Here is a 21,530-nt window from a genome sequence, read left to right as displayed (position 1 = left end):
CTCTAGGGCATTTGGTTGCATGAGTCAGAGAATTCTCCCAGATAAATTGACTTTTATGGGACTGAGGTTATACCCAATCAATGGATAATGTCGTATCTTACTAAAAGAATGCACAACGTTGTACTTAGTTAATCGAGCAATATATTCCAGGGACTTAATTCTGACTGGGATGAAATCACGTATGGGGCTCCCCAAAGTACTGTTCCTCATATATGTACATGATCTTCCATCCAGTATACAACAAGCAGAATTAGTTCTTTTTGTGGATGACACTAGTATTGTAATCAATCCAAGCATACGTATGGAAACAGAAGAAATGGTGAACAAAGTTCTTAGAACTGTCATTGACTGGCCTCAACCCCAATTTTAGAAAGACGAAACACATTCACTTCTGCACATCTAGAGGTACTATACCAATGATAAGTGTAACACATGGTGAAGAAATAATAAACTGGGTAAACAAATCCTAAAACAATTTAGTTCAGCCACACTTGCACATAAAATCATTGCAAATCTTGGGGATAGACAAATCAGTAAGATGACATATTTTGCTAATTTTCATTCAGTAATGTCATATGGAATAATGTTGTGGGATAACTCATCTTTAAGAAACAGTCTTCATTGTGCAAAACCTTGCTGTAAGAATATTATCTGGTATTCATCCATGATCATCTTGTCGGCACCTGTTTAAGGAGTTGGGCATTCTGACTACTGCTTCACAGTATATTTATTCCATCATGAAGTTTGTTGTAAATAATCCACTACAGTTCAAAAGGAATAATGAGGTCCATAATTAAAATACCAGAAAGAAAAACGACATTCATTACTCCATCTTAAGGTGATCTTTAGCACAAAAAGGGATGCACAATGTTGCAACAAAATGTTTTCATCACTTACGCAGTGATATAAAATATCTGACAGACAGCAAAGTAAAATTTTGTAACAAACTGAATAAGTTTCTCCTTGACAACTTCTATTCCATAGAAGAATTTCTATTACTGTAATGTGAAAAAGGTGGTGGGCAGGAATTATTAACTCGTATCTGAATAGCTTTTTTCCAGTAGAAATAGAGAGAGAGAGAGAGAATGGAAAAAACCTTAGAAATGTTCAAAATGTAACCATACATACAAATTAATTTGTGATGTAAATATCAAAAGACTCATTCCACATCATGACAATCTAGTGTGCAAAATGATCCACTGAAAATCTGACTAACTCAGGCTAATACTGACACCTGGCAGTTCCCCCGAAATTTCGCAGAACAAGAAAGACTGCATTAAGGGAAGCAATAAGGATGTCTACCACCTCATCTCTACGTACTGCATTGGGGTTTTAGAAGCAGTTCTGTAAGCCTACCAATTGTAGAGTAGTTCTCACAGAGAGTCAGTTCCACTCTTTATCATGAATGGAATAAGACACTCAAGTATCTTTCATGAAATATTAACTATTTAAATGATAATAGACGTAAATATGAAACTTACATCATCTTCAGGGTGATTTGGGGTGAGAGGTTTATCCTGGTTAGTTTCAGTACTAGCATTAATGACATCAACAGCAACTGGAACAGTGCCCTGAAACAATCAGCATGGCAGCTTTGCAGCAAACCGCAATATTTTGGAAACAAACTACACTCCTGGAAATTGAAATAAGAACACCGTGAATTCATTGTCCCAGGAAGGGGAAACTTTATTGACACATTCCTGGGGTCAGATACATCACATGATCACACTGACAGAACCACAGGCACATAGACACAGGCAACAGAGCATGCACAATGTCGGCACTAGTACAGTGTATATCCACCTTTCGCAGCAATGCAGGCTGCTATTCTCCCATGGAGACGATCGTAGAGATGCTGGATGTAGTCCTGTGGAACGGTTTGCCATGCCATTTCCACCTGGCGCCTCAGTTGGACCAGCGTTCGTGCCGGACGTGCAGACCGCGTGAGACGACGCTTCATCCAGTCCCAAACATGCTCAATGGGGGACAGATCCGGAGATCATGCTGGCCAGGGTAGTTGACTAACACCTTCTAGAGCACGTTGGGTGGCACGGGATACATGCGGACGTGCATTGTCCTGTTGGAACAGCAAGTTCCCTTGCCAGTCTAGGAATGGTAGAACGATGGGTTCGATGACGGTTTGGATGTACCGTGCACTATTCAGTGTCCCCTCGACGATCACCAGTGGTGTACGGCCAGTGTAGGAGATCACTCCCCACATCATGATGCCGGGTGTTGGCCCTGTGTGCCTCGGTCGTATGCAGTCCTGATTGTGGCGCTCACCTGCATGGCGCCAAACACGCATACGACCATCATTGGCACCAAGGCAGAAGCGACTCTCATCGCTGAAGACGACACGTCTCCATTCGTCCCTCCATTCACGCCTGTCGCAACACCACTGGAGGCGGGCTGCACGATGTTGGGGCGTGAGCGGAAGACGGCCTAACGGTGTGCGGGACCGTAGCCCAGCTTCATGGAGACGGTTGCGAATGGTCCTCGCCGATACCCCAGGAGCAACAGTGTCCCTAATTTGCTGGGAAGTGGCGGTGCGGTCCCCTACGGCACTGCGTACGATCCTACGGTCTTGGCGTGCATCCGTGCGTCGCTGCGGTCCGGTCCCAGGTCGACGGGCACGTGCACCTTCCGCCGACCACTGGCGACAACATCGATGTACTGTGGAGACCTCACGCCCCACGTGTTGAGCAATTCGGCGGTACGTCCACCCGGCCTCCCGCATGCCCACTATACGCCCTCGCTCAAAGTCCGTCAACTGCACATACGGTTCACGTCCTCGCTGTCGCGGCATGCTACCAGTGTTAAAGACTGCGATGGAGCTCCATATGCCACGGCAAACTGGCTGACACTGACGGCGGCGGTGCACAAATGCTGCGCAGCTAGCGCCATTCGATGGCCAACACCGCGGTTCCTGGTGTGTCCGCTGTGCCGTGCGTGTGATCATTGCTTGTACAGCCCTCTCGCAGTGTCCAGAGCAAGTATGGTGGGTCTGACACACCGGTGTCAATGTGTTCTTTTTTCCATTTCCAGGAGTGTACAAACACTATAACGTACATTCAATTTCCATGACTGATAGAAACTTTGTTTCAATACTTACTTTAATACATCAACAAGATTCACATTAAATTCAATTGCGCACACACACACGCACACACACACACACACACACACACACACACACACACACACAAATAGATATAAGAATTTATTTCACATTATTGTCTAAACTCTGCACTGTATTGGAATTTTTAGGAGCGGTTAAATGACACCAGAAGTGCAGAATTCAGTTCCCAGATGGAGACAGGGTTCAAAATGGCTCTAAGCACTATGGGACTTATCATCTGAGGTCATCAGTCCCCTAGACTTGGGACTACTTAAACCTAACTAACCTAAGGACATCACACACATCCATGCCCGAGGCAGGATTTGAACCTGAGACCGTAGCAGCAGTGCGGTTCTGGACTGAAGTGCCTAGAACTGCTCGGCCACTGCGGCCAGCTTGGAGACAGGGAAGTTGCACTTTCGAATTGAAGTCTCTCTCTTCACCAACTGCCTTGCTTCATAAATGCTCTGTGGAATCTGATATTTTCTAATCCTTTTCACAGCGTTACTTGATTTGAAACCTATGGAAATATGTGTTTCACGGGATACATCTGTAGTCGGTACACCTTAAGAGTAGCTTATATAATTGCAGAAATATGTAGTGATTATTGGATGATAGATTCATAAACATAGTATTCCCATCATCCCCGAGTTGATTTGGAATAACAGTTGCTTCCCAGTTCCCTGCAGTTTTGTCTTTAGTTACATCAGCTATCTCAAGCCCACAACCCTGAAACAGCCAAATACTAGCTTTTTGACGTATCATAATATTTAAGAAAAACAAAAAACTGTCATCGGTGGCTACGTTTACCAACACTAAACCCACACCACAGTCGGATGAATTTGCTACAGTGTTATACTTTTTGTACTTTCTTGTTACTTGGCAGAAAAGCAATATCCAACCTTGAGAACGTTTTAAGGAGTAGACAACAATAATCCATATAGTAATGGCTATTGTCTCTCCAGTGTGATGTATGGATGTAAGAACTGGACCATAAGATAAGACTGAATGGTGTATAATAGACTTCTTTGAATTGTAGTGTTGGAGGAAACTCTTCGGAGTTCCATGGACCACAAAGAGAACGAATAGGTCAGTACTGTAACAAATAAAACCAGACTGCTCCTCTAAAGGTCTGATACTGAAATAAAAACTGACGGATTACAGGTACATCATGATATGGCATGATTCACTGGAAAACACCTGAGTGCTAGGGAAGATTGAAGGAACAACAAGAAAATGGTAGCAAAGAATGAGATGGATTGATGGAATCACAGAAGTAATGGGTTCCAACCTGGAAAGTCTGCAGAAAGTAGTGCATGTTAGAAGAAATTGGCATGCTTTAGTTCATATGTTCACAGAGAGGCTATCACCTAAACAACTAGAGAGTGTGAGTGAGAGCGTGTGTGTGTGTGTGTGTGTGTGTGTGTGTGTGTGAGATCTGATGCCTTCTTATAAAAGGGCAGTCAAACGAAATCGAGACAGGTGGAAAAAAAGTACGTATACTGATTATTATTGAAAAAGTAATTGTCATAACTGTTAATACATTTGTCCCGCTGTGAGAGAGGATGGTAAGTGCCTTAATGGAAAAATGTTTTTAATTGCCTACAGCAACATGATTGTACCCAGATGTGCACCTTTTTGTCTGAAGCAAGTCAACGGCCACAAATGTCTTTCTTCAGTGCTCCAAAAACATGGAAATTGCATGGGGTCAGATCAGAACTGTAAGGAGGATGTGTAACGGCTTTCCAATGAAGCTCTTGCAGCATAGTCGAAACAACATTGACAATATGTGGGCAGGGATTACTCTGCAACAGAGTGATGCTGTCCATCAATATTCTTGGGCCCTTGAACTTGGTGCACTACATTTCTGCAAAGTGTCCATGAACTGCTGTGCATTCAATGAAGGATGCCATCAAGTCCAAATGTCCAGGAATGTTGACGGACGCCATCATTCTGTTGCAAGACAATGTCTGCCCCATGTTGCAAAGGTTGTTTTGACTACACTGCAGTAGTTTGACTGGGAAGTCCTTGCACATGTTCGATACAGTTCCGATCTCTTCCTATGCAGTTTTCATATCTTTGAAGGCCTGAAGAAAGACATTTGTGGACACCTATTGGCTTCAGATGAAGAGGTGCACACCTGGGTACAATCACGGTTTCATAGGCAACAGTTACCATTTTTCCAGAAAGGCACTGATTGCCTTATGTCACAGTAGGATAAATGTATTAACAGTTTTGGTAACTACTGTCTGACAAAAATGTGAAGCACCCAGAAGACCCAGATGTCAACATAACTTTGTACACATACACAATCAGCAGGTATGAAAATGATTCTAGTTGTAATTCTCTGTGACAGGTAGAACAATCACTGGAGCACATAAATAATGTTAATGTATCATTTAAACAATGCAAACTCCAGGCTGGATCGGCCAAAGCCTTCCTCAGCAAAAAAAAAAAAAAAAAAAAAACACCATACACACAATCAAGCACACCTGACGCACATTTGGCCACCACCATTGACAGCTCTGATCAGAATTCCAGTAAGAGTTGCCGGTGGTGGTGGCCGAGTGTGTGTGAGGTGTGTGTGCTTGCGTAAATGTGTGTATGTTTTCTTTGCTGAGGAAGGCTTTGGCTGATAGCTGCATGTGTATCAGTCTTTTCATTGTGCCTGTCCGCAACTTAACAGGTCATCTTTACGGTAAGTAGCACTCTATCCTACTCCTTATATTCATGCTTAGTTTAGTTACTAAAACTTACTAGTCTTACTAGTATACAACAGCAAAAACAGCATCAGATGTCGAATGACCAGTGAGGAGATGGAGATGCCATGTACTAATGACGCCACAGAAAATTGTCACTGGCTGGCCACTTACGTAAAATACGGGTGAGCCAGTCACCCTGGGAACAAATTAAGACCCTCTCCCTAAGATCTTGGTAAAAACATTGGACAAGTCACAGAACTTTAAAACTTTAACCACATTTGTTTGATTATTTCCTAAAAGAGATGGCAGATCCACAGGAAAGTCAGCCATGGGACGCTGGTCAGAAAATAAAACACAACCCAATAAAATGTGGCACATAGTGATCTGGATGCCACAAGCACCACACATTGGAGGGTCGTCTCCATAGAGCAAAAAGCCATGTGTCATAGGCCTATGACCTATATGAAGACGAGTGAGGAGAATCTCGTCCCGTCTACGTGACTGGAAGTAGTACACCACACACGCGTTGTGGGCTCAACTAAACAGGGCTTATTGCCAGTCATTTCCAGCCACTCATCCTCCAACTGATGTAAGACTCTTGAGCTCAACAGCGAGGTGAGTGCGCGCAGGGGGATGGCACACTGAAATAGTTGCGAATCAAGACACGCCTCCTTGGCTGTCAGATCTGCCTTTTTGTTCCCAGCAATGCCGATGTACCCTAGAACCAAGTACAAACCCACCTCCTTCCCCAGTTGTTGTAGTTGAAGGAGGGCATCCTGGATCGTCTGGACTGTATTAGTTGCTGGGTACAAATGTTGCAACGCGTGAAAGCACTTAGTGAATCTGAACAGGCAAGAAATTTAGGACGGGAAGAGGGTCTCATCTGCTCCAGTGTCCACAAGATCGCAGAAATTGCTGCATCAAAGGCAGTAAACATCTGAGGCAGTCTGACATTGAGGACACAATCCAAAAAAACAACAAAGCAACCAATAGAATCCCCCTGTTTCGACCCATCCATAGAAACAGCTACATAGTCGTGCTGCTCAGATAAAATGGTAGAAAATGTTGCATTAAAAATTGAAGCAGGGATCCAATCTCTCTTGTACCCCACCAAATCTAAAAATCACTCTGGGCCTCTCCAGTAACCAGGGTGGCAGGTGGTTAAAACCCTGGATTTGGACCATACAGGGATTCCAGCATGCATTGCACATGGATCCCAAATGGCATCATGGCTCAGGGACGGTGGGAAAAAGGACGGTCCAAAGGTGGATGACCAACAATAACAGTGAACGGGTGAAGTTGGAGCTGCAAGAAACTTCCACACCTGGCGCACCAGGAGCAGCTGCCCCGCCAGATGGTAAGTGGTAGTTCCCTGGCCTCAACACAGAGGCTGGGTATGGGACTGGTCCAATAAACACCCGTGGCCAGTCAAATCCCCACATGGTGGACAGCATCAACAATCTGCAAATACAAGGGCCTCACTGACCCATACACCGTGCACCTGTAGTCCAGCCATGAAGGCACAATAGCCCGATAAAACTGGAGGAGACATGCCCTGTCGCATCCCCCAAGACCTGCGGCTAAGGCACTTGAGGATGTTCAGTGCCTTCAGGGTTCTGGCTTTAAAGTCTCGCAGATGTGGGCAACCATGACAATCTGGAGTCAAAAATGCAGCCCATAAATCACACTGTGTCTCTAAAATGTAGGATAGTGTCCCCCCTATTCAAGGCAGGCAAATTAAAAAGATGATGAGAATGATTATAATGAACACACACACACACACACACACACACACACACACACACTTACCAGCAGAAAACTGAAAACCTGTCTTTGCAGCACACTCCTCTAACCACCACACTGCAAGTTGCAGCCGGTGGCTCGCTGTTGCAACACTGGAGGAGGAACAGAAAACAGCAAAATTGTCCACATATAAGGAGCACTGTACAGGACTCCTGACTGTAGATGTGATACTGTTGATGGCTATAGCAAAGAGGGTAACACTTAAAAAACACTGCCCTGAGGGACACCATTCTCCTGCTCAAATCGATCAGATGGCGTGTCACCAACTCAGGTCCTAAAAAAATGCTGAGACAGGAAAGACAAAATTAAAATGGGGAAGTGGCAACCAAAGGCCCATTGATGAAGTTGTATGGGAATACAGTGTCTCCAAGTAGTATCCCATGCCTTACTGACATCAAAGAATATGCCAATATAGTGATGCTGACCGAGGAAAGCCTGCTGAATAGCCACCTCTAAGAGGGTCTGGTTGTTGGCGGTGGACTGAAATTTTTGGAATCCACACCAAGAGCAGCTAAGGAGTTACCTGGTCTCTAACAGCCAACCCAGATGATGGTTAACCATCTTTCCCAGGGCCTTTCCTACACAGCTCGTTGAGGCAATACTCCGGTAACTACTGGGTCATGTGCGGTCCTTTTCTGGTTTGAGGAGAGGGATTAGAATTGCCTCCCTCCACGAGTTGTGGAATACGACTGTCTGCCATATTAGATTGAAACATTCAAGGACGACTTCCTTTGACACTGCCGGCGAATGTCGAAGCATGCAGTACCAGATGTGGTCATGACTGGGTGCAGTGTCGGAAGTTGGAAGTCAGTGCCGATTCAAGCTCCCACAAGGGGAGTTGTAGACCTCAGAACTGTTGGATCTGAAGTTCCACTTTTCCCTCTCGACAGTCGCACAGTAGTGACGAAACGCTGGATCCTGGCTTGCACTGGCAGTAGTTTGTGCAAAATGCTCGGCCAGCGTATGAGCAATGTCTCTAGGTGTTGTTTGCAGGCAACCTTAGTGCAGCACTGCAGCTATCAGTAAATGGCTGTGTTTACCAGAAATCCTCTCGATGGCTTCCCATACTTTGGAGGAACAACTGGAATGATTTATGGAGTTCAGGAACTCATGCCATGACCACTTTTTTCTCTCTCTAATGACGCGGCAAGCCCTGGCTCTCGCGAGTTGAAATGGTGTGAGATTGTCTGCTGTCAGGCGGCATTTAAACTGTCGAAGCGCCACACGCCTGTCCCGGATGGCTAAATGGCACTCTTCTGTCCACCAAAGGACAGGTCACATCTGAAGAGGGCCGAAAAACTTTGGTATGGATACATCAGCAACATGATGGAACACTTGTGATGTGATCCACCCATTCCTGGATGCTGTCATGGTGTTCAAACACAGCCAACTGGCCAAACAGTGTCCAGTTAGCCCCGCCAATCATCCATATTGGTGGCTTCTCTTCCTACAACACACCCTCAAGTAGCTGAAGGCGGATTAGGAAGTGGTCGCTGGAATGAAGGTTGTCAATGAGCTCCCAGTGAACAGAGTCGGCGAGGGCTGGAGAGAAGAGAGGTAGAAAATGGCTCTAAGCACTATTGGACTTAACACCTGAGATCATCAGTGCCCTAGAACTTAGAACTACTTAAACCTAACTAACCTAAGGACCTCTCACACATCCATGCCCGAGGCAGGATTTGAACCTGCGACCGTAGCAGTCGCACAGTTCTGGACTGAAGCGCCTAGAAATACTTGGCCACCGCGGCTGGCAGAAGAGAGGTAGGTCAATGGCTGAGAATGACCCAGAAGCAGCACAAAAATGAGTCGGAGTACTAGTATTTAGGATGCACAGCTCTCGAGATGTCAGGAGGCTTTCCAAAACTCGACCCTGATGGCAAGTAGATGTTGAGCCCCACAGGACATGATGGGGATTGAAGTCTCCCAGGAAGAGAAATGGTCAGGGGAGTTGAGTGATAAGATCCGCAAGAGCCTCAGAGTCTACTGCATCCAGTGGAGGTAAATAAGGAGAACAAACTTTAAGCCTCTAACGTGCAGAAATTTCAGCTGCAACTGCTTGCAGGTTGGTATACAGGGGAAGAGCAGAGGAGTGGTGCCCATTATTGACAAAACTGACAAACACAGTAACCCCTCCTTTGCCTCTGCCCCCGTCAGGACATCCTTGTGATATAGCAATAGCCCCATAGTGCAGGGGCATCAGATGCTTTGAAACGTGTTTCCTGTAAACACAAGCACAGAGGGCTTTGCTGCATTAGGAGTTTCAGTTCCTCCATGAGCATCCTGAATCCTTTCATGTTTGTATAATAGGAGCCATCTATTTGGGCGGGGGTCGGGGGGTGGGGGTGAGGGGGTAGTGCTTTCATCCTGACTTTCTGATGGGGAGGTGAGCCCACAATGGGTGGAAGCTCAGTATTGGAGCAATATGGTTGCCCCTATCCGACATCAAGCTCCATAGCCTCTAAAGAAGACTCAAGAGAGACGTCAGAGAGGTCGATCTCAAGATCGTCAGGCTGTTTTCTGCCCAGTTCAATCGGTGTTGGACTTTTTGCCTTGGATTTTTTTCCCCTGGCTCGACTTTGCAGCCACTACTGCAGTTGTGGGTGTGGCAGCATTGTACAGCATATCAGATGGAACCTTTGGAGGGGTAGGGAGCACCACAATGTCAACAACCACAGCTTTTTCTGAAGTTCTTGGGGACAGGCTTAGAAACGACCGCAGTAGCACAAGTGCATGGACACACGCAGGTACTAGTGCTAACATTAGCAGCCTCCGTTTTTGTAGCAGCATTAGCTTCCCGGCATTGGCTGTTTAACAACTGAAGTGAAGGAGGTAGCAAAACACGGGTGCAGCATGGCTTTCCGTAGGTTTTTTGCCACGCATAGGGGATGAGCTTCAGAGTTTTATTTAAGCTCCTGTATCTTCCATTCTTCCAGATACACACTGCAGTCCTCACTCCAGACAGGGTGAGGTCCAGAGCAATTCACAAACTTCAATGGAGACTAACAATGGACACCTTCATGGGCGTCCTGACCGCACTTGCCACAAGTAACTTCTCCATGACACCCAAGAGTATTATGCCCAAAGCACTGTCATTTGAATCACTGCATTGGGTTATGTACATAAGAACGCACACTTAAGCGAAGGAAACCTGCCTTAATGTGCTCAGCGAGTTTCATGCTACTGAACGTCAGGATAAAGGAGTCGGACTTAACAAGAACCCCATCCACCCTCTTCATGATATTTTGCATGTCAACTATTACTTCTGGAGCCCACTCGTCTTTCAGTTCCTCTTTGGGAATATCCCTGCATGTCACAACACCTTTGCTATCATTCAAGGTGGTGTGCAGCTCAGTTTTGATGGCATATTCCCCAACGGATTGCGCATTCTGCAGATTCTTAGCTTAATAGGAAACCAGCAGTTTCCACCTGCAGCGTCCCATTACGCAATCGCTTAGCAGATTTTCAACTTTCAGCAAAGCCCTCTAGCCCTTTTTGAATATAGAAAGGTGAAACTTTCTCAAAGCTGCCCTCTTTCCTTTTAACAATTAAAAACAAATTCTGACTGCCAGCATGTGTTCTGTTACTAGACATGATACCCTTAGATTTCGCTCCTGAGTCAGGACGACTGGCTACACGAGCCCTCTTGTCAGACTGGGTGTTGGTAGCTACCAGTGGCCCATCATTTCAAGGCACCATAAGCATCTACATCTCCCTGCAGACTTAAACAACCAGCTCAAGTAACAATTTATTAAAGTATTTCACTATGTGGTTTTAGAGAATGCACAAGAGCACACAACTAGAAAGGAAGTACATTTATGACATGTAACAATAAGTTTTTGTAAAGTATCTATTTCTGACACTTTTTCAAAATATTCAGAGTAGCCCTTCATATATACTTTCCTTGTAAATATAGTTTTAACAAAGACTACTATGGTATCAGCATCTGTCATGACTCGTGAAAATAATCTTCCAATATTCAGATGTGCATCATCTTATATTGCTAAATAGATTAATCATTAATAATGTGCAAAACAATATAGATGAAAAATACTGTTTACAACAAAGTATCATACATTCCAAAACTGAACTTACACCTTTATTTTATTTAACGTCCTTTAAAAGATATTGACTTACATCTTGACGCTAATGTGAAGAGTTATCTACAATGTCTAAGTAATTTGAGATGAAGGACTGGTTTAAACTGTATTAAATTCAGAGGAGAAATAAGACCGTTGTACATGCTAGCTGTGTGTTTAAAGTTCAGTGCTGTATGACTAGAACAATACTCACATTATGTTCAGTTTGTTCATGGTTTATAGCATTTTCCCCGATAACTTCATCATTGACACCAGATCTCTGAAATAAAGAAATATTCACAAATGAACACAAAGTAACAGCACTGTAGATATCCATTAACCTAAGAGTGCTCTGGACACAAGTACAATCATTACAAAAAGAGGATGCGGGAAGGAAAATGCCATAACTTTGTCCAAGGTACACCCTGTTAGCATCAGTGTGATTTGTAAGTAGTCAGGAAGCATTGTAAATGTTCACTGCAATATCACAGAGCATTTTCATAACTAAAGGTCTAACTATAATAAAATTATGACTGTGTAACATATGGTTCATCAGGTATTAAATTCAAAGGAGAAATAAGATTATTGTACAATTTAGCTGTTTCTTTAAAGTTTAATGCTGTGTGACTAGATCAGTACTCACATTATCTTCAGTTTGTGTGTCGTTTGTAACGTTTCTTTTGGTTTCTTCATCATTAGTTCCAAAAGTACAACCAGATCTCTGAAATAAATAAATAAATATTCACAAATTAACACAAAGTAGCAGCACTGTAAATATCCACTCACCTAAAAGTACTCTGGATAGGTACAATTGTTAGAACAAGAACTCCTACAACTGCAAAAGAGCATTTGCACGGAAGAGAAAACCTCAATGGAATTGTGCAGACACCCAAGCTGTCACATGATACCCATGTCACTGGCTCTTTCACCACAAACATATTACTACACCTCAACTAAAATTACTTTGTGACTGACAGACTGCAGTCGTGGGTCTGCGTTGCCTGCTTACAGCCAGCCATGCCTGGTGAAGCTCTGTACATGCCAATAAAATCAGCAACACAGCAAACATGCTGCACTCGAGAAGGAATTACGATGGGTTTGTCACTGCACTATACCACTCAACTCACTGAAACGTCAATCAGAAAGTTATTTTAATCAAAGTATATACCATATAATGGAAAATAATAAATAACCTGTTCTGCTCTTACAAAATACAGACCTCTTAGTGGACCAAAAGGTCACTATGTAGTGAAGAGTGGTGCATAATGAAAACATTTAGCACAGAGAGATCATGGAACATGATAAAATAACAGGGTACATAAAGCTTTCAAGCATGTGTAATAGCATGTGCTGTCCTTTGCCTGACTGTGCCTTCTGCATGAAGTATGACAATGCCATCACCATTTTTAGAGTAAAGCTTTTGTTTCTACTGATCAATTTCACGGGGCAAAAAATAGACTGTAGTGTGGTAAATTTTTTCAGCAATAACTTGAAGAAACTGTCATTTTTGTATTGTACAGTCGAAGTTCTTATGAACATTTCCTTCATATTTTTTTGCAAATGAAATTGTGGAAGATGACACACAAGGACTGGGTTCGCTGACTAGGTTCTGTGGCAATAAATGCAAACTATACATCAAGAAACATGCATCTTTATTTTGACCCAATGTGTATTTAGCTGACACCATTAATTTGACATCATGCTGTATACAATATAAACTGAAACAGCATGCCTCAGTTAATTTAAGCCCATTAGCTTAGCTGATGAGTCATAACTTGATTTCTTGACAAGGAAATAATATTCTTTGAAGAGATTTTGGGATTGCAGTCAGTCAGCATAAACTTTATTCCACAATATTGGTTATCATCACACAAACAAAACTATATATGCTTAAAAATCATGATTTTTGGAAAGTAGTATCTGATACCTTTCGACCTGTCATAAGGACTAGCCTAGGTAACAGATCATGCTGTCACCACAGACTTCATTGATAAATAGAACAAAATAACATTGAACTAACACTGAAATGAATATTCCCAGTGTTATGTTCTACCACCAGAAACACATCTGTGTGACATCATGTGTCCTGAGCTGTGACTGGCTGACAAGTAAACCAAGTGGGTATGGTGTGATTTGTGTGTTTGTGGGGCCATAGTATACTTCTGAACTACAAAAACATGCAGTGTAACTGATGCACAACATTAAAGATCTCCCAAACTGTACTGTTTTTGGTATGATTTGTTTCACAAAAATATTGGGAAATGTGATGTTGACTGTTAAAACATTAACTGTATTGGGACAAATACTTCAGAAAGAGATGGAGGGAATGCTGAAATGCATTAGGTTTCACCTGCAAATTACACTAACAACTCTTATGGACACAGATTCATGTATTAAGTCTGTGTTCACAGTTCTAGATTCTTGCTTCAACAAAGGGCTCTTCAACAATGAGCTCTATTAATGCTGCTATGTCAAACAGATATGCATACCTAGAAAGGTAGGGCTCAGCCATGTAAAGATATTCTGGTGGATACATATCCCTTATAATTTAGTGGAAAAGCAAATTTCCATGCCAGCAGGATATGTGGATACTGTCCAATGTCAGTACTGTGCTGAAGGCAGTTTGTCTCTGAAGTTCAAATTTTTGCTTTGGACAGCTGCTTTCACACTATAGTGAAGTATTGACAGTTTAAAGGCATAAAGTCTCGAAAGAGAACTTTGAAGTTATGACAGTGCTTTGTTTCGAAAACTTTCAACAGCGTATGATTACCAACATTTTTAACTGATTGGATTTAGTGATTTTAATATAAATTGTTTCATTTTTAATAACATAAATAAACATGATGTGATGTCAATAAATATAATTTAAATGGTAGGTTTGTTTTAATTTTCAATGTAACATTGAAAAGAAGTAAGGCAAAAATAGGAACATACAGTACTTCCAAAATTAGCCATCACAAACTTATACCAGAATTGGCAACATAAAGTAAGAATCGGCAGAAAATAACACAAAAATTGACCAAAAATAACTCTGAAATAGGCAAAAAATAAAATCAAACTGGAGGGATATAACACATAAACTGGAAATAATTTTTTTTCTGTTCCTATTAATGTCTCATCACTAAGAAGCTCAGTAGTAAAAGCTCCTAGTGGACAATCACAGGGAAGAAAATCAGGCACAGTCATTTCCTAGAAACCATACAACATATACTCGAAAAATTAAGAGAAAGGCACTATAGAATGTACATCTGAGTAGCTGGAGGAAAATAAGAACCCCATCACATGTGAGTCAGCTGCCTTAAACAATGTGGCAAATTGCTTGACATGAGTATTAAAGATTAGTAGCAGCTACCTCCCAGCGAATTTTAAAATACTGGTAACTCTGAATATGAATCAACCAAAGAATCTACAGCTTAATTAGTAGGGCACTGCATCTGTGTGGCAAAACTGCATGAGTAACACTCACTGCCCATCACTCACTTCATACATGTAAGCTCATACTCAGTAGTCTCCTCAGTTGGTACCATACAGCTTCATTTGGTAAAATGCAGCACTCACTCACTGAATGTGGAGGCAACAGGCACATAGCCTTGAAAGCTGCTGAGGAAACATAGACACTATACAGCTTTGTCACAATGTAGTGACACTAACTGGGCTGGCAAGCATGCTTTATGCCTGAGATTCATCAGTTATTATCACAGCAAATGAGTATGATTGCGTATAATGAAACATAAAGTGAGAATTCAATATTGAATGTTTCTGAAGGTCATCAATTTAGCTGTGTAACTACAAATTTGCATGAATGAAAGCTGATGAAATAATACTCACACTCAGTCTCCAGCCATAATCGCTTTGCTGTTGAGAAATATTTTGAAGAGAACAAACTGAAAGATTTACATTGACAAGCATGACAAATAATTGTAATTGTCTGGTTTGTTCAAAATTAGCAAAAAATAATTTCAATCCAGCTACACTGGAGGCTCTCATGAGTAAATCAAGCACATTAATTAATAAGACTAATTACAGTTGATAGCATTAACTGCAATGACCAGAGAGAGGAAGGATGCACAAGGTGTAATGATAAGCAGAGATGATCCTTATTCAAATATATTTCTAACTAGGTCATTATTCAAATATGTAGATAATTCAAACAAATTTATTTATGAATAAATTATTTGTAATTTAAATAATTAATAATGTAAGCCACTGTATTTTCTTTGTTTACTTTGGGTACTGAATTCTAGGACTAGTGTTTGTTCCCTTGGCTCACTGCAGCTTCAATTTGATAAATAGCTTATTAATGGTTTGTACAGAAATGTACCTCTGTGGCTCAGTGGGTGAAATTCAAGATTACAAAACTAAAGGTTTTGGGTTTGATCCTCTATTGGCTGCCCTATTTTCTCCATTACTTATCACTTCTTTCACCTTAAACAATGACAAAAATGTCAAGCCAAGTTGCATGCACCACGTTATGGAGTAGATGCTGAAATGTAGGTCTCTCTCTCTCTCTCTCTCTAACTAGCTGTATAAGTCAGTTCAGCGGTGTGAGGAAATCAAGGGCACACCATCATGCCCAGTGCACCACTGCAGTGTTCAATCCAACCTTTGGGTTGAGCATGGCTCTACGTGATTTACAACACAGCAAATGAAACTTAATATTACTTATAGGCAGACAGCTTCAGCAGTTACACTACTGACATAGACCCATTCGATTGTGTCTCTATCTTCCAGTTCCTCCCTCCCCCTGTTAACATGCACAAGTACTCTACATAAGTAGCCAAAGAATACAATTAACAAAATCTCTTAATTTCCAATACTTTACTTAGAGTGCTAACACATCTAATATGGGTGCATCCTTGATATACAAGGGCATGTTGAAAAGTAATTCCTCCAAATTTTTTTTGTGAAAACTCTTAAAGCTTTTTAAAAAAAACATATGTTATTAACTTTCTATATCTTTATTCTTCATGTCTACATATCCCCAGTCCTCTGCTGCTAGAAGGCACTAAACTTTAGCATGTAACAAGGTGGTGTGTAACAGAATTATGTTGATGTGCAAGAAACAGTGTGCTGTAATCGAGTTTCGATTTCGAAGACTTCGTCAACACATGGAGCACCCTCTCCTTCAGCATCACAATGCCACACCACACATGAGCTCTGTGACATCTGCAACAATCCAACACCTTGAGTTCACTGCCATCCACCTTCCACCATACAGTCCCAATTTAGTCCCACCCAATTTTCATCTGTTTCCAAAACTTAAAGAACACCTTCAAGAGCTTCACTTTGATTGTGATGAAGTAGTGCAAGCTCTGACAACAATTTCAAATATTCAACACTGACCATATCAACAAATTAAGAAGAGGGGAGGTCATGACCCCGTTAACAAAGTCAGACATTCCACAGTGACGGTATCAACAACCTGGTCTTTCCTTCAGAGAAATGTGTTTGTCGTCAAACTAACTAAAGGAAGAAATATGTAGACATGAAGTATAAAGTTGCAGAATGTTAATAAAGTGTGTTTCATTTTAAAAACTTTAGGAGTTTTTACACAAAAAATGTGAAAGCATTCCATTTCAGCACGTCCTCATAATTATGCAATCTGTTGATGTTTGTAGTGCTAAAAAATGAGTGAACCCTGCAAGAACTCGCTGGCTGCTAACGACTAATATCAATAGACTTATAATCTGAACTCTACTAAAATGTTCATGGAATGCTGATGAGCATCCAAAGTCATTTGAAAAAGTTTTGGGATTAACTCTAAGTATGCTTTCCAGTAGATGATGGAATAGTTTTTCAATGCAATGTGCATCTATGCAGACTCATAATATTGCAGCACACTTGCACCTTTTTCTTTTTAAGTGTCAAGAGACAACTGGAAGACTTTTTCCATATATCTACACCAACTGTAAATATTGCAGCAATGTCTTACCCACAACATATATGCAAATAGAGCACCAGCATTGCTGTCCAAGACCTAGGGAGGCTCCCAACAAAATACAGACACACAATAGCCAAAGAAATGGTGAAGAAACTGGGTCACGGGTTTCAAATGATATTCTGTCATGAAAAGATGATTTTATTTTGAACGTGACTTGAGAGGTGAAGGTCACGTCGAATCAGAATGAATAATTTGCAGAAAACTGCAGCAGAGTTGATGATTTCTCAAGTTTTGTTGAAGACAACTGTGATTTGAAAGTCTTGTATCATTACCCATGATTTCAGGATTTACAATGCACCGATATTCTCTTTACATGTACAGAACATATTTTGTTTAGTGTGTCACAAAGGCAACTATTTGAAAATAAAAAAAAAATTTCTGATGAGATGTTTGTAAAAATGAGGTTTTTTGAAAACTAAATTTAAAAGCGATAAAAAATAAAAGTGTATGATAAATGACAAAGAATTGGAGTAATAAATGTAATTGGATTTCAAGAATATCTATTATTCATAACATTTTTTTTATTCACAGATAACTAATAAATACTTTTATCAGTGTAAATTAATAATATTTCAAAGAAATATCTTTATTTGTTAGTAACAAATAATAAATAAATGTGCCCAACTCTGGATGGAAGCAAAGTGCATCACACATGAACACACTACAAATTCACACCCTATTTGCAAAAGAATGTGAGAGCATGATATCCGCATAGCTGTGCACAAGCACATGACATACACGCTGCCACAACCAAGTGCTCATTCACTTATGTTATAAGGTGAGGAAACATTGGTCGTCTTCAGCAACTTCTGCCAATGTTAGAAAAATGTATTTGTGCTCTTTTCCTCGCACACCGAATCCATGTACTGATCACCCAGAAGGCCACATGTTTGCAGGCCTCTATCAATTAGTGTATGAAATTATCACAAAGTCATTATTAATTACTTCAAATTTGAATTGCCATGTGGAACCATCCAAGCCAAGGCAATTTGGTCATGGAACCAGTCACACACACAAATTATTTAATTTCTGGCACAAAAAAGAAATTAATTTATAAAATAAATGAAAAGAATGTTTCTTTTGTATGCTGTTCTGCAGCCACAAGAAATTGTATGAAATGCATACAAACGTAGTACTAATCCACCAGAGGCCCTTTCATGCATTATATTTACTGTTACTGGTTTTCAGCTATGGCAAATTCTCAAGCAGAGTGAGTGAGTGAGTGTGTGTGTGTGTGTGTGTGTGTGTGTGTGTGTGTGTGTGTGTGTGCCCCCCCCCCCCCCCCCACTCACTCTCTCTCTCTCTCTCTCTCTCTCTCTCTCTCTGAAGAGCCACAGAAACTGGTGCGCCTGCCTAATATTGTGTGGGGCCCTCTTATGAACAATATGTTGCAAGGCATCCCAGATATGGTCAATAATGTTCAGGTATGGGGACTTTGTTGGCCAGCGGAAGAGTTTAAACTCAAGAGAGTGTTCCTGGAGCCACTCTGTAGCAATTCTGGATGTGTGGGGTGTCACACTGTCCTGCGCAATACACAATGGACATGAATGGATGCAGGTGATCAGACAGGATGCTTAAGTACATGTCACCTGTCAGAATCCTATCTAGACATATCAGAATCCTATCTAGATGTATCAGGAGTCCCATATCACTCGAACTGCTCATGCCCCACACTATTACAGAGCCTCCACCAGCTTGAACAGTCCCCTGGTTGGCATGCAGGGTCCATGGATTCCTGAGGTTGTCTCCATACCTGTATACGTCCATCCACTCAATACAATTTGGAACGAGACTTGACCGAACAGGCAACATGTTTCCTGCCATCAACAGTTCAATGTCGGTGTTGATGGGCCCAGGTGATGCATAAAGCTTTGTGTCGTGCAGTTATCAAGGGTACAGAAGTGGACATCTGGCTCTGAAAGCCCATGTCGACGATGTTTCGTTGAATGGTTCGCAATCTGACACTTGCTGATGGCCTAGCAGTGAAATCTGCAGCAATTTGTGGAAGGGTTGCACTTCTGTCCCATTGAATGATTCTCTTCAGTTGTAGCCGGTCCTGTTCTTGCAGGATATTTTTCCGGGTGTAGCAATGTCAGAGATTTAACATTTTACCGGATTCCTGATATTCACAGTAAACTCGTAAAATGGCCTTATGGGAAAATCCACACTTTGTCGCTATCTCAGAGATGCTGTGTCCCACCGCTTGTGTGCCGACTAAAGTATCACGTTCAAACTCACTTAAATCTTGATAACCTGCCATTGTAGCAGCAGTAACAGATATAATTACTGCATCAGACACTTGTCTTATATAGGCGTTGCTGACAGCAGCACCATATTCTACCTATTTACATACCTCTGTATTTGAACATGCATGCCTATACCAATTTCTTTGGCACATAAGTGTATATATAGTTTTTTTTTTTAACTTGTAACATCTCAAATGTAATTTTTCAAATATGATGCACTTTTGTTTGGTCATATTTTGTGCATTGTTTTTAAATCATTGATTTATGTTTATGAAATATGGTTTGCTATTACTTTTACATTTTTGATTAAAACTAATTTATATCATATTCGAAATTTAGGATTGTCTTTTGTTCTGACTTATGTGACACCCATAAGAACTTTGTTGAAGATCTCAATAAATTTCTTATTTCTGAGATCTGTTTGTTCATTTAAGACATTATTTGAATTTTTTGGCAAATGTGCAAAGCTTTCTATTTCGTGATAGATGCTCACATAGCTCCCTTTTTCAGCTACATGAAGAAGGAGAGGATTAGTAATTGTGTCTATTTCTGTGTGTGTCCATCTTCTAGAAGATGCATACTACATAAGGAAACATTGATTTTGCTTTTGTTTATGTGCTCTTTGTACCTTGTAGTCAATTCTAGCCCTATTTCTCTGACACAGAACATGTCACAGTCAATGCATTTCATTTTTTATATGCTGAATGATCGTTTTTTTTACTGTGTCTGTTCAGTGTATTACTTCCATTCTTAGTTTACTCTCTAAGCAGAAACTAATTTTAACATTATTATTATGAAATGTGTTACTAATTTTTGAGAAATGTTCCCCATATATGGTAGTGTAATGAATTTTATTTTCTTCTTTCTACTTTCGAAAATGTTACTTCCTGATATTAGTTTGCACATTTGGCCCTAATTTTCTTTCCATATATTTTATCACCTGTAGTCACATTGTAGCCATTATTTGCAATACAGTTTTAATTGTATTTAATTCTGTCTTCAAATTTTCTCTAATCAAGCAATCTATCATGGTGTGAAAATATGCTGTTTTACATGTTAGTGGGTGAACTGATGAGTTACATATTATACAGCCACCTGAGGTTGGGTTCTGAAATATGCCAAACTTATGGACACTATTTATTATCAGCTATTTTTATACATACGAATTTTTTTATCTGGTGGTAAATTTGAGGCTGCTGTGCATTTTGCTCATTTTTTTATGAAATTCATTTTTGTCACTATTTCAATTAAACAGAAAAAGTGTAACAAGAACATAATGCCAGTAATAAGTGACATGATTTCCCCACTGAATTTTTTTCTCTAAAAATTTTATTTTATAAGTGATCTAAGAAAATATTTGCCAGTGTCACTGCAATATTATATTACAGCAACTACTACCATGGCAAAATGTGTTTAAAAAAGTTAACAATAGCAGCTGAGACAAAAAAGTAGTGAAAAATACAAATATAAAGACTTTTTGAGCAAATTGCTTTACTTAGCATATATGAAATTAGGAAAAATTTACTTCATGCTCATTTTGATTTAATAGTGAATACACTGTCCAAATATGCGCATAGAGAAACTGATGTGGTCAGGCAAAGACACGTCAGGAAGCTTACTGCTCTGACTGACAAAATAAATAAA

General features: G+C 40.9%; 1 protein-coding gene across 1 annotated transcript in view; it reads right to left on the bottom strand.

The window, feature by feature from the left end:
- The window catches only part of LOC126248382 (uncharacterized), a 549,077-nt gene that overhangs the window by 394,736 nt on the left and 132,811 nt on the right, over positions 1 to 21,530 (bottom strand). Inside the window, exons 4-6 of the mRNA XM_049949323.1 lie at positions 12,343 to 12,420; positions 11,914 to 11,979; positions 1,482 to 1,571 (exon numbers count right to left, since the gene is read on the bottom strand). Coding sequence (XP_049805280.1) covers positions 1,482 to 1,571; positions 11,914 to 11,979; positions 12,343 to 12,420 — 234 coding nt within the window. The remainder of the gene's footprint in view (positions 1 to 1,481; positions 1,572 to 11,913; positions 11,980 to 12,342; positions 12,421 to 21,530) is intronic.

Source organism: Schistocerca nitens, chromosome 3 (assembly GCF_023898315.1).
Source record: "Schistocerca nitens isolate TAMUIC-IGC-003100 chromosome 3, iqSchNite1.1, whole genome shotgun sequence".
NCBI classification, from domain to species: Eukaryota; Metazoa; Arthropoda; class Insecta; order Orthoptera; family Acrididae; genus Schistocerca; species Schistocerca nitens.
This window is presented reverse-complemented; position numbering and strand designations above follow the sequence as displayed.